Genomic DNA, 14,811 nt, shown 5'->3' on the forward strand with positions numbered 1-14,811 from the left:
GGGAAAAAAGTCTATCTCTAGGACCATTTTAGAACTGCACAACTTTTGGCCGGGCGCAGTGGCTCAAGCCTGTAATCCCAGCACTTTGGGAGGCCGAGACGGGCGGATCACGAGGTCAGGAGATCGAGACCATCCTGGCTAACACGGTGAAACCCCGTCTCTACTAAAAAATACAAAAAACTAGCCGGGCGCGGTGGCGGGCGCCTGTAGTCCCAGCTACTCGGGAGGCTGAGGCAGGAGAATGGCGTGAACCCGGGAGGCGGAGCTTGCAGTGAGCTGAGATCCGGCCACTACACTCCAGCCTGGGTGACAGAGCAAGACTCCGTCTCAAAAAAAAAAAAAAAAAAAAAAAAGAACTGCACAACTTTTTTCTTTACACTATTAGCATCACTTGTAGTAAGTTGCTTTACAGAGTCAAATAACTATATCCTTCAAGGCAACACTGTGCCCATTTCCATGCTAATGAAAAATTTTTTTCAGTTTTTAAAAGGGATGTTTTTCATTTCCATAACTTATTCAGATGATCATTTTAATCACATAAAAATGAGATGAATTGAGGTCCATCTTGGATGTTTTTTCTTCTATTAAAGAATTAGCCGGGCACAGTGGCTCACACCTGTAATCTCAGCACTTTGGGAGGCTGAGACAAGTGGATCACTTGAGGTCAGGAGTTAGAGACCAGGCTGGCCAACATGGCGAAACCCCGTCTCTACTCAAAATACAGAAATAGGTTGGGCGCGATGGCACAAGCCTGTAGTCCCAGCTCCTCGGGAGGCTGAGGCACGAGAATCGCTTGAACCCAGAAGGTGGAGGCTGCAGAGAGCCGGGATTGTGCCACTGCACTCCAGCCTGGGCAACAGAGCAAGACTGTCTCAAAAAAAAAAAAAAAAAATAGCAGACTATTTCTAAGTATAATTTAACTAAAAACACTACTTCAACTTCAAATTTATTTTAATGATATATACAGGAGTTAACAACTTACAATTAAACCAAAGTAAGTTATGTTTATTCCACATAACTTAAACTCATGCAATACTGCATGGTAAAAACAACAGCTTTGTGCACATACAAAAATTATTATTTTGAGACTCATGAGAGCATCTAGAAATTTTTCAAATAAGCTTTTTGCAAAGAGTACTTTATAAAAATTTAAATACCTGATTAATCAGTTAATGCATTATTAGGAAAGATAATAAACATTATTAGTAAAGTGAGGTTACAAGCAATTAATTTTAAAATTATACCAGGTACAGGGTTGAACATAATCTCATGAAATAAATGTTTTAAGAAAATAGTTTTGAAAAAGATCTCATATTGAAGCCATGTTAAATTTTGATAAACCAGGTTATATAAATCAAGTTTATTCAGTTAATGAAAATATGCCTAACCTTTCTTATATTCATAAATAAGTACTTATATATAATCTTTATATACAAGTGAAGAAAAGTTCAATGTAAAAAATACACTGCCAATCCATTTATTATGGTTGAAATAATTATTTATCTACACATTAGACTGCATTGATGAAAATGTCCAATTTAAATCACATTCGACCAGCATAAATATTTAAGCTGAGTATTGTTGTAAACAATAGAGAAAAAAATCCTTTTATTTTTATTTTTTATTTCATTACTGGGTAACAATCTACGTCTCAGCTTAGAATGCTATAGAAAGCCTCCACATTTAATTTAATCAAATCCCAAACCCAATAAACTTAGAGTAAACAAAGCAAATGTTTTTCAAAGTGCATAATTTCCAACTCATCCACTTGCAATATTTATCCAATTCCAGTTCATCAGCAAGAAAATAAAATGTACTTGGCTATAAAAATACTCAGGAATGTTATCGAAAAGGAAAGGCTATTTGGTAGAAGTAACTACAAAAATAATTAGTTTAAATCTTTGTAAAGCTTTAATGTAAGAACATCAGTACACTTTCTTTACATAAACCTTAAAGCATGATCAATACCAAGATTTTAAATTTTCAACTTTCAAGTACGTGAAAAAGAGTTGCAACAAAGTGTCTCTTCCCAAAAAAGCAAGAATAGTGATCATGCAGGTGTTAATCTGCAGACATCTGAGGACACTGGTATCTGTGTTGGACTGTCATCTCTGGCTCCACTGGCAGAGTGTGTAGGCAAGGCATTACTTTGAAACGCAGATGTAGGACGAGGAGTCATGACAACATTTTCGTCTTCACCAATGTCTGAATCTGGTGTTGGAACTTCACTATCTTGAAGCCCAAGAATCTCACAGACTGCTTGTGGCAATTCCTGGATATGAAAAATCAAACTCAAAACCATATTTCACTACAGAGGAAAAATAACCAAAAAGTAACACCTCTGTTTAAGACTACATTGATTCCAGAATCTGAGCATTTGTCCTAACAATGTGAATGTCATGTACCCTTCTCACAACTTTTTTCTCAGCTCCAAATGAAATGCTAACCACCTTTCTTTCCCTAAGTGGTTCTTGGGTATCTTCCAAATTAGTCACTCTCCATCCCACCTCCACATTCCCACAAACATAGCATGTCCTAATATTTGGCATTTATCTCTTTCTACTTTTTGTAATAATATCTTACTTAGACCATCTGTCTCTTTCAGTAAACAAAGTTCTTCAAAGGCAAGCAGTATCTCATTGACATGCTTTGGAAGAGAACAGGTATCAAATAAATGTTTGTAGAACTGAACCAAGTAACAGTTTGGATCCATGAACAAATGATGCAAGGACTAAGCAAGAATTTTCATAAAAATGCAAAGTCATAATGTGTGCAGCAAACCAACGTGGCACATGTATACCTATGTAACAAACCTGCATGTTGTACACATGTACCCTAGAACTTAAAGTATTTAAAAAAAAAAAAAAATGCAAAGTCATGGGCGGGCGTGATGGCTCACGCCTGTAATCCCAGCACTTTGTGAGGTCGAGGTGGGTGGATCACCTGAAGTCAGGAATTCGGGACCAACCTGGCCAACATGGTGAAACCTCGTCTCTACTAAAAATACAAAAATTAGCCAGGCATGGTAGTGGGCACCTGTAATTCTAGCTACTCAGGAAGCTGAGGCAGGAGAATTAATTGAACTCAGGAGGAGAAGGCTGCAGTGAGCCGAGGTCACGCCACTGCATTCCAGCCTGGGCAACAGAATGAGACTCCGTCTCAAAAAAAAACAAAAAACAAAAAACAAAGTCATGAGGTGGGCACAGTGGTGTGCATGCACCGGTAATCCCAGCTACTCAGGAAACTAAGGCAGGAGGATCACTTGAGCCCAGGAGTTCAAGGCCAGCTTGGGCAACTTAGCAAGGCCCTTTCTCTTAATAAAAAGAAAAAGCCAAAACACACCAAAAGTACACTGCTTTGGTTCAAATTCAGATAATATATCAAATTTGCCTTGTTTTTAAATAATTAATAACTTGACTAATATAAGTGAGTGACACAGGCTAAATAATACTGATTTAATTATTTTTGATTAGCATTCATTTTTATTTAGAGATTCTGCATATTTAATATGAGAACCTATTCTGTATTCATGAGCTCAACTGGGTAATATATCATTGCTGAAATTTTACAGCCTCTTAAATTGTTATAGAAATATTTTCATTACTTTTATCATTTTGCCTTATTATTAGCTGTTTCCTATCTGCCATAATTAGTCAACTGTTTTCAATTAAGTGCTGTAAATCTAGAACAGCAAACAATAAGCCAGTCAATACTTTGTCTGCCCTCAACTTACTAAAATTGCTATTTTATTTCCAAGAAGAAAAATCTTTCTTGATCTCAACCCACCAAAAACAAACAAATCTTGCAATTACTTGAAACACTGTATACCTTGCATTTTACCATCTGTAGAGAAATTGCTTCTGCCTTGCATAGTATATCTTCCACATCAATTTTCATGGACAATTCATTGATATGCTAAAAAGTATCAACAAAATAAAATGATAATCAAAAGTGAATACACTATTATATTCTATTATACAAACAACTGATTACCAGTTATATTTCACTGCAGACAAAATCCTTAAAACAAAAACATTCATATACTACAAATACATAGGAAATTCAATGTATCTTTCTTTAGGTTATTCCAAGTTTTAAAGCTAAAGACTAGCTAATAGTCTTATATAAGGAACATTAAATCCAGCAGCTCTCCCAAGTCTGACATCTCAAAGTTATAATCAAAAGACAATTAATTTTTGAAAAACTAAACTACATAAAAGAGCATTTGTTGAATTTTCTCTTCTTCCTAATTAGCCAGGTAAAAATAACTGGCCAATGTGTATTGGAACTGTCATTCTCAGATAGTCATTCCTAGCATTGTTACTGACACAATTTAAGTTATTCAAGAGATTTAATAATGTTTCAAGGAAATGTTCTGTATATCAGGACCACCAAATAGAAGAACCAGAACACTAAAATCTGAATTAAAGGAATAACTACCTTAAGTATTTCATTGAAGCCATAATGCTTTTCCATTATTTGCTGCTTTTCTGATTCCAGAATGGCACAACAGAGAAGAAGATGGAAATTTTTACATGGTAGTTCGGTCCACATTACCTATGGAAGGCAGAAGAACTATTTTGCAAACTGTATCAATTCTAAAACATTTTCCTCACAGATACAATTCTGAACACTGAATGACTTCTATGCAAAGTAGATGTTGCCTGTTTAGGGTAGCCCAAGGTTTTTCTAGCTAGGAAATGAGGGGAACTAGAGTCTTACCTTCACCTACAAAGTAACTATCATCAAGTTTAATATTATATGAATATGATATACTCTAAATGCAGTTAAGATAACTATATTAAGTAAATTACTGAGCTTAACCAGTATGATAAATGTTATTAATACAGGACCTACAGCCACAAGGTTAACGTGTAAGGGTTAGATGTATTTTCAATATTTTTCCAAAGTATCAGTTTCTCACTGTGATCTGAAAAAAAGACTAAAGCTAAGTCCTGGAAATAAAAAAGGTTCAGTTACATAGTACATGGAATCAGAAACACCCAAAGATAGCTCTCCATTCTAAATACGTAAAACCCTTGTATCACATTTTATCCCTGCTTGTGACAATAACTGAATTAACTGCCCCAAATTTATAACCAAACATATAAAATGCTTCATCAATAGCTCAGCTGTTCCTAAATATAGATAACATCCTTGAATTTAGGGTCTTAATTTCCCCCTGCTTCATGTACCTAATAACATCTTTTCTGGAAACATAAAAACATCCACACAAACCATACCATTAGAGCATACCTGAAATGTGTTTACTTCTTTCAAAAGGAGTAAATCAAGTTGAATAATTTTCAAACTAAACCCAATTGTTGAAAGTTTAATTATAATGCAATTAACCTCAAAGTTTCATTAAAAGTTTGAATTTATTTAGTAAACACAGATTGAGGAGTTATTCTAGCTATGTGGTAATAATATTCTTAATTCATCCTTTAAAACCCATTTATGCCTGAAGTTGCAATTTTTTCAATTTTTCAATCAGAACTTGGTGATGATCTTGAGCAGCAGGATATAAACAACTCCCACATGCTTAGCATTCCAATAATGGAACACTAGACATAAATGAATTAACCCATTTTTAACTCCCAAATTAAGATACTAATTTAACAAAACTGATAAACATTTAAGTATGATTCCAGATACAGAGCATGTGGGTTTTACTCCTAATTTCAGAACAGAGGAAGTGAGCACAAAGCAATCCACTTTTAACTTGTAACCAGCACAATGCCTTGTCTAATGGTAGTACAGCCATCAATAGTATAGGAATCCATTTCCAGCTGTAAAAACCTCAGAGACAACTAGAGCTCCACTGTATAAAGTTGTATTTACTATCAAAATGGATTATCTCCCAATTCTTTCCTTGGAAGAATTTCTGTTATCCTAAGGTATGATCAATCATTATACCAGCATTCTATTAAAAAGCACACCAGGCTGGACACAGTGGCATACACCTGTAGTCCCAGTTACTCATAAGGCTGAAGGCAAGAGGATTATTTGAGTCCAGGAATTCAAGATCAGTCATAGCAAGACCCCTTCTCTTAAAAAAAAAAAAAAAAAAAAAAAAAAAAGCACACTGATTTATTATTAACAAATACTTAAGAAAATGTGAAATGATTTGGTTTTTCATTAAAGGTTGCCCTGGAAAAATAAACAATAGTGATTACACATGGGGGGATGGTATAAGGGAAACATGGGATGTGAAATTACCTATTGGGTACTATGCTCACTACCTGGGTGATGGAATCATTCACACACCAAACCTCAGCAACATGCAATTTACCTATGTAACAAATCTGCACATCTACTCCCCGAACCTAAAAGTTGAAAAAATAAAGAGTTGCCTTGGGTAAAAAATGGAATAAAAGGAGTACACCAAAAACATAAGAAAATCCTCTATAACAGATGTGGCAAAGCCTCACATAAAGTCAAGTGTCTCAAAGGAAGAACAAAGGCAGCAAATAAATGGTCTAGAGAACTTGTTCTGGGATACCTCTTGGCCCCAAATCTCACAGAGACTGTAATTTGAAGAATGAAGTTCCAAAAGACCAAATATTCAGTATGAGACTAATTTTTAAGAAGAGGCTACCAGTTCATCAGAATTTTGGAACATACTTGCCTTAGATATTTCAGTAAGGCTATCATAATCCATTTATACTCTACAGAATAAATTGTTTCTTTTCATAATAAATATCACATTTGCATAATAATTTAAGGACTTACCTCCCATAATCGAAGAATATCTAGAAAACTAAATTCCCTTTTGAATCTGATTAAAAGCCATCTGAAGCAAAAATAAAGGTATCCGGAGTCCTGAGATTCTATGCAGAAGAAAAAAACACATACACATATACGACTTATTCTCATGCTGATTACGTCAGAATACAGTTACTTCTCTCTAATTTTCCTATGCATCTTAGGCAATTCAAGCCCTATACATTTGTCTTCTACGTTAAGGAATCATTTCAAACTTGAAGGCTGACTTGTTTTTAAAAACTAACAAATAATACATTTTATGAATCAAGTTTAAGGCAGAATTATACAATGAGAGTTTGGTCCCACACTTTTATGGAACCGAAGAAAGTGCAGTAGACTATGTATGTCTTTAAGTTCTTTTTTATTGAGACACGGTCTTGCTATGTCACCCAGGTTGGAGTGCATGGAGTGATCACAGTTCACTGTAGCCTCAATCTCCTGGGCTCAGGTAATTCTCCCACCTCAGCCTCCTGAGTGGCTGGGACTACAGGCATGCATCACCCCAGCCAGCATTTTTTTTTTTTTTCCTTATAGAGATGGGGTCTCACTGTGCTAGTCAGGCTAGTCTCAAACTCCTGGGTGCAAGTAATCCTCCCTCCTTGGCTTCCAAAGTGCTGGGATTATAGGCATGAGCCACTGCACCTGGCTTCTTTAAAGAGTTCTTTACATTTTTTTCTATGCATTACTCTACAATTTGCGGGGTATAGTTCTGATTCACTAAACTTACCTAAGTAACTGCAAAATCCACTGTCTAACAATCGAAGTAAGGTACTCAGCTGAATTAGCTGGGTCTTCATGCCTTGCATTTGTTCTTCAAAATTCTGATGCTTTAAAAGGAAATAATTGTTATTATACAAGTAATATTTCATAAATATTTTATAGTACATAATGACTGATAACTAAAACATGATGTCCAAGGACAAATGTTGAACTTATACCACACTGGTTATCTTAAAAAATGTGTAACTAACCAAAAAACTAATGCAATACTAAAAGGGAAAGTAAAGAGAAAATCCTTGCTCTCAAAACTAAGGATTATTTTTTCCTCTATTCATTTGACTTAGATAAAGAAAAATGTAGACACAGCAACTGCTGACTGACTGAGATATTTATTTCTTACACAGCATAGACTTGGTGAAAGAAACACACAAATTCTTTCCACTGTTAAATATTCCTTCAAATTACATGTAATAAAATTAATTTTAGGGTTAATATGTATTTCATTTTAAAGAATTACTTCTTAGGTTTGCTGACACTGGAGAATCCGTAAAGTCAAAACCAACAATATTAAAATATTATCTGGATTTTGTACTTAAATTCTTTCACAAGTGCAAAGGCTGTATGATGCACAATACAGACTGAACACAGAAGCAAATGTGAAAATTCAGCTGTCTTCTATTAAACCAGACATTTTTAAAAATGAAAAATTTAAAACAATCTCTGTGTCAGTAAATTTTTCATTAGGAAAAGTTACTTTTCATTAAAAAATGTAATCTATGTTAAGGTAGAATGTGTTGTTAATGAATTAATAAATGAATACAAGTTTCTCAGTATTAATTTTTCACATAAACATCAACAGATAGAATCCACATAAACAAAAACTCTTTCAGTTCTTCAATAATATGGGAGAGTGTGAAGGGGCCCTGAGGTCACAAAGTTTGAGAACTGCTGGGGTTCATACGCTTTAAGCAATCTTCACAGTTGAGTAGACTCCCCACCAACACCTGAGTCAAGGGGCCAGAAGGCACCAAAACAGACGCTCTTAAACGCTTCTTAAATGATTTGGATCTCTTTAACTCAATCCCAATCCCAATCCCTCTGGGGTAACCTAACCCTAACCTAATGAAAGCCTTAGAAAAACATTTCCTCCTTCACACTTACTTTTTCACTTTTACAGTGCAATAGTGCTTTAATACAACTATCACATTAGAAACAATTCATTCTTTAGTTTAAAAAAAATTAAGTCTATTAATTCTCAAAAAGCTGTTTCTCTTTAATAATTTTGAAAACCGTTTATTAACAGACTAACTCAAGGCTTTAGGATATAGTTCCTCCACATTTACCAGACAGACCTATAGAGAAGGGGCAGAATCAACTCTGATTAACAGGATCATTCTTACTGTGACACAGCCAAAGACTAGAGCTGATTTGGGAAAACTAACATGGCATAGCCATTTGCTACCCACTCTGCTGTAAAAAAGAAGCATATCCATAGTGACAGACACCATATTTGAAAAAGTGGTTACTCCTGGAGAAGGGAGAGTGGGATCAACAATGGATATACAAAGGGCTTCAAATGTGTCTGTAAATAAATGTCTCTGTATGGGGCAGGGGAGGGCGAGATGGAGAGGAGAAAGGAACTAAAACTATATGGCAAAATGGATGATGGGTATAACAAAGTTCATCAGATCACTTGTACTTTGTATTTCCATAATAACAGACAAAGTCTATGCCTAGACCTACATTAGATGTAAGTAAACATCAATAAAAGTAAATTTATGGACATTAGGTTCAGCCACCACAAAAGTAGTACAAACTTACATGAAGTAAAGCTATAAAACAAAAACAAAGAATCAAGAAACAGCAGCACAGATTTAGGGACATCAAACAAAGGCAATGCAGTGAAAAAAAAAATCATACAGGTTATTTTGATTGCCACGTATTGCCCTCTCATTATTGAAACATTATGAAAGAAAAGATGTTAGCAGACAATATACTAAGAAGATAACTTTTTAGAATAAAGACTAGAAAAATCCACAGAACATCCTTAATGGAAAAGGCAAACACGAGAGCATTTACTGTGAAAATGATTAAACTGAACCTTCATACACAAAAAATGACAGACTATAAAGTGTTTATTACACACGTTCAGAAGGCAGTCTTTACATATGAGATCTATATACACACATGTGTATGCATGTATGTATGTGGCATTATATGTCAATATATATTTACATGCCAATATTGGCTTAGTTTTATTGAAAACTTATTGCACAATCCTAACTACAGTATGTTCATCTTAGCTTTATTTTTATATTTTTTAGAATATCTACTATAGCAATTTAAACTAATCACTGGGGAAAGATTCACGTGTTTGTTCTACAAAAATCTGTTGAACAACCTCATGTCAGGCATTAGGAAAATTCTGGTATGCTACCAGTGAAACAAACATATAATCCCTTTTATCAAGGAACATACTAACTCTGGTGAAAAGAGAATAAACAACAAAAACACAAGGAAGGCACACAACAGTTTTTATGTAATTGGTATCAGCTATATAGACCTTTATAATAAATGCCTCAGGTTTCTAGAGCACTTGGGAGTAAATGGAACTAAGAAGGTAGACAAATCAATCAATCAAAAAAGGAAGGACGACAAACAATGACATTACCAAATTACTGCACTGATAATCCTTCCAAATAATCAAAAAATAATAATTTATGGCAAAAAACCAATTTGAATATTTATGAATTTAACAGTAAAAGAACATTTTAAAACTATCAAATCTTACCAAGTATACATTTAGAAAAAAACTGAAAGTGAGAACAAGTTGAATCTATGGACAAGAGACTTGAGGAAATGGGCACAAGCAGGGAAAATCTGAAGGAGAAAGAAAAACAGGCAAGCAAAAGGGAAGAATACAAGTAAAGAAAAAAAGAGAAGGGTACCACTTCCAAATTTCACATTTGTATCCCAAAAACTCTGAGTTAAACCCTGTATTACAGGAAAATATTTCAGATGGTTAGATTCAAAATGTTTATCCCCTTGCAAGCAAGCCATTTCGATGTCCAACATAAAGGCCCAGCATCCAGTATGTTAGTCTTATTTTGAAGAAACACAGCAACCTATGTAGTCAGGTCTTTGAACTTCATATGCCTTTATTTAGTCTCACCCCTTCTGCTTTTTTTTTTTCTAATAGATTGCTTGAGAGACTTTTCTATTTTATTTCCCTGTCAATATTCTCTGCACTATTATCTTAGAACTCTGTCTCAAAGATTTAACAATGATAATAGATAAAATGTTCTTTGTACTAACATGTATATATAGACAGTTCAACTCTAATAATCATATACTTCTGGGAAAATAATGAATTCCTAAGAAAGTGTCAGAGTTACAAATAGTTCAAACACATCTGGAGAAAAATCAGTTGCTATAATGATAAAATTCAAAGTCTTCACAAAAGGTAAGGATATTACTTGGCATGACTAAGATTTATCTCTGAAACAGATAATATTAAAGTTCAACTATTCCACAAAATTGAATTCATCTATTTTATCAATATTCTATAATGACGCATGGCTCTTTAGTAGAACATAAGCATTTACTGATATTAAATCCTGATTATTCCTATACTACAGACACAAACTATTTCCTGTATTAAAAACACCACCAGTATTTCTAAGACCTTGAAAGGCTACTAAAAAGAAAAAGTAACAAAAGGCATGAGGTAATTATTTTAAGTTCCATCATAGTTGGCTAAACATAAAAATCAACCTTACACTATAAAATAATACAACTAAAATTTTCAAAATCAGTTTAATGGAAGGAATCCCTGTTCTTACCATTTGGTCCATGTAAGAGGCAAAGCACCAAAAGGCATCCACTTCATTTTCCATCACATATAAAAGAGGGGAAAGTAAGTCACTCATTCCCTGAACATATCCTAAAAAGAAAAGAAAAGAGAGTCTCTGAAAACCCAAGTTTTATGTATCCTTCTGAAAGTTGTGCATATCACCACCACTTCGCTTAAAATTGTATCTTTCTCATTTGCATTCAGAAATTGGTAGACATTGATATTCACCAAGAAAAGAATATAAATGAGGAGGAACTCTAGTCATGAGTAAGAAAGATGAGTTGTTTTAGATTGAGATGTCAAGCAATATATAGCTTCTAGTATGTGTCTCAGTGCAGATACACTATCAAGAGTGAGTAATATTTTAAAAATAATGTGCAAGAGCATCATGAGACAGAAGAGGAGTGAAGAGATAATCAAGAGGAACGTCAAATGTAAGAGTATACACTCAAAGACAGGTTTAAGAAAGACCAGTCAGAGAAGCAAAGAAAAAAATGAAGGGAGAAGAATGTTGCAAAAATCAAGCAGAAAGTTCCAAGCCCAGAGTGGTTAGCAATGCCAAACTATGATGAGCAAGCCACATAAAATAAGAACTTTGGGTTCAACTGCTTTAACAATCAGACCTTTAGATTCACACAACAGGAGTTACAAAATTAAGAGCCTCTTTTAAGTAGTCATATCTATGTCCTTCTCTCTTTTTTTGTTACTCTCTACACCCAATCAATGTCAGCAACTGGGCTTAATCCAATCAATATTTTGTACCTGAAGTGACCACTTACCTACATATCTCTTGATGTTATTATAATTTCTCAACAGTGACAGTAATAGAGCCCTCGATTAAAAGAAAAACTAGGAAATTAAGGAGTCAGATCCCTCGCTTAAAAATAAGAAAAAGTGTTAGTTTTACTTTTTCACCTGAACATGTCAAACTTCTTGTTTTTTTACTTCCTCTTATAAAACCCTCAATTATCCTTGTTTTACAATTTTCAAGACTTGAAAAATTTTCAGACTTAAGAGGTTCTTGAACCAATGAAGGGACATGAGCTTATACTAAGCCTTTTTACTTAAACATTATCATTCAACTTTGGTAACTTCTGTGTATTTATTAAAATCATGTAGAAATGTCTTTATTGGTAGCTTGGGAAGTCTGGAAAATAGTCTTTCATTTGCAGATCAATAGCTTACATTTATATTCAACAAAATCTATCTGCACTGAAGCCATGTAAAAGTAAATATTTAATAAAAGAGGGAGGGAATAGTTCTGCTATCATATAAATGATACATAACTATACATTACTCTGTTTTGGAAGAAAAGTTTAAAAAATGATCTCAGAAGGCAGGTAAACTAAATCTCTTGAGAAAACTCAGATCAAACATACAACAGACAGAGGCACTCAGATCACCTCAGAATCTCCTTACAAATGAAGTTTCAGCTCAATTTGCTGTGAGCCTCTGTCCAATCATCTACCGCCACATCTTTCCACAGTCCTATTAGCCTCACTCTGTCTAAACTGTACCCTATGGGAAAATATAGCTCTACTCACTTTAGGATAAAAGGGCACCTGGGTTCTCATGGAGGGCATCCAATTATTACAGTACCAGACAATGAAGTTACCAAGACATTTAGAGAAAAAAACTAAACAAAAGTGACATACGACAAGATATCTACATGTAATCATTTCTACGAATTTATACAGATGGTTTCTAAAATAATGTACACTTTTTAAAAAAGAACAAGATAGATGGAAGACTAAATTGTTATCATCAGAACTTTCCTATCTGACATAGTGAAATCAATGACAAATAATAAAGGTTAAACCAATTAAAGTATGAAGGAAATCTAATCTGAATTCAACAAAGTGCAAGAGTACTGAGTCTGACTGTGTACGATCTACATCAGAAATATTTCAAAGTGTGCTATTCAAAAGATTTACAAAGCACCTTTCCCCTCTTAAAAAAGTGCTTTATTATTAAGTTATAATGAATAAAAATTCCTAAGAAGCCAATTTAATCCTTTAAGTCTTCAGTTTCCATATGGAATCACTACCATATTTCTTCTGTTAAGTCTTAGCTGAAGCAAGTTGTCAAATTAATCTTCATGTTCTGGTTGCCTTTAATCTATTTTATTTTATACATGATGTTCTTTGGGGTATCTCATGGGTTATGGGGGGTGGAATTAATGTACAAATTCCTTTTAATTAAAGAAAGATTAAAGATGTTTAAATTGGCATTTAGTGATACTCAGATTCCTCACTACTGCTGAATGATGCACATCTTAATCAGCACCAGTACAATTTCTAAAGTACTTCCCTAAAATCACTTCCATAGCAAATTTGTTTCACTGCAGGAAGGGGGTGGGAGGGAGGTGAGAAATGAACATCTTATCATCCTAGTGTACACTTGCTTACACCAAAAAGGAAAATTTAAACTACATATAGTTCAATTTTCCAGGTTACTGAAGCTTATCCTTTAGAGTATCAAATTAAAAAACAAAAATCTTGAGGATCAGAAATCATTCTTAAAAAACATTACACACTCTAACCTTTCATTGATTATTCAGTATCATCATTACATATCCAGTAATGATACCACCCACAGAAACTTTCTGTAGTATCTGCACTAACTCAAAGTCACACTTCCTTAAGTTCTTTTGTCTACTTTTGGTAATTTTTGTCTCATTCCTCCCTACTGAGACTGTATTCGATGCAAATACACCTATACCTCACCTATGGGTTAAGAAGCCAAACTCCATATAATGAAATCACCTACAAGACAGAGTAAATTTACATTCCAGGTTGCTCTGCTATGAGTAAAGAGTAAGAAATGTTGTCTATTGCTTTTATAAAAAGTATCTTGGCTTCACATAAGTTATCTTGGCTTCCTGCAGTTATCTGCAGGAAGCTTGACTATGTTTCAGGTAACTGAAATGTCTATATAGAAAGAATGCGACATGAGTATAAACAAATCGAGAGGGTAAGTTATCCAGTTAGCTGGTTTGGGACAATGCCCTGAGAAAATTAAGCATTCAGGAACTCCTGCTACAGAATACGTATGAATTCGTATCTCAAAATTACCATCTGAGAGAATGGAGCAATGCCTTCTGTTCCGAAGGAGAATGGTCCTATTCCCTACAGTGGTAACCGAAACTAAAATAAACGGCAAGGGGTTGAAGTGCTGAAGGTGTAGAGGTAAGAATCCCAGCCTGCAATAAAGACCTGGGTCTCTACTCCCAGACCAATTATTTACTTGTGTGACCATAAGTCACACTCTAAATCAAAATAACCTTACTCATAAAGTGAGAATTATTTCCCCCCTTTTTCAAAAGGCTGCTATGAGAATGAAAAATCAAATCAAGTATGAAAGCACTCTGTAACCTGAAAAGCACTCTACTAATATTCTTGCAACAATTCAACTTGAAGCTCATTATAGGTGTCACAGACAGGACTGACTACATTTTACATTTTAAAGAAAAC

The 14,811-nt window shown here is 34.5% G+C and overlaps 1 protein-coding gene across 3 annotated transcripts in view; it reads right to left on the reverse strand.

Moving 5' to 3' along the window:
• Nucleotides 1–1,461: 1,461 nt before the first annotated feature.
• Nucleotides 1,462–14,811, reverse strand: part of LOC105473364 (TBC1 domain family member 15) — an 87,519-nt gene continuing 74,169 nt past the window's right edge. For all 3 annotated transcript variants that reach the window (XM_011727154.3, XM_011727153.3, XM_071071440.1), the window contains 6 exons: nt 11,328–11,428; nt 7,493–7,592; nt 6,733–6,830; nt 4,441–4,557; nt 3,829–3,915; nt 1,462–2,272 (listed from right to left, as the gene is read on the reverse strand). In XM_011727154.3, coding sequence (XP_011725456.1) covers nt 2,051–2,272; nt 3,829–3,915; nt 4,441–4,557; nt 6,733–6,830; nt 7,493–7,592; nt 11,328–11,428 — 725 coding nt within the window. In that variant the 3' untranslated portion in view covers nt 1,462–2,050. The remainder of the gene's footprint in view (nt 2,273–3,828; nt 3,916–4,440; nt 4,558–6,732; nt 6,831–7,492; nt 7,593–11,327; nt 11,429–14,811) is intronic.

Source organism: Macaca nemestrina, chromosome 10 (genome assembly GCF_043159975.1).
Source record: "Macaca nemestrina isolate mMacNem1 chromosome 10, mMacNem.hap1, whole genome shotgun sequence".
Taxonomy (NCBI): Eukaryota; Metazoa; Chordata; class Mammalia; order Primates; family Cercopithecidae; genus Macaca; species Macaca nemestrina.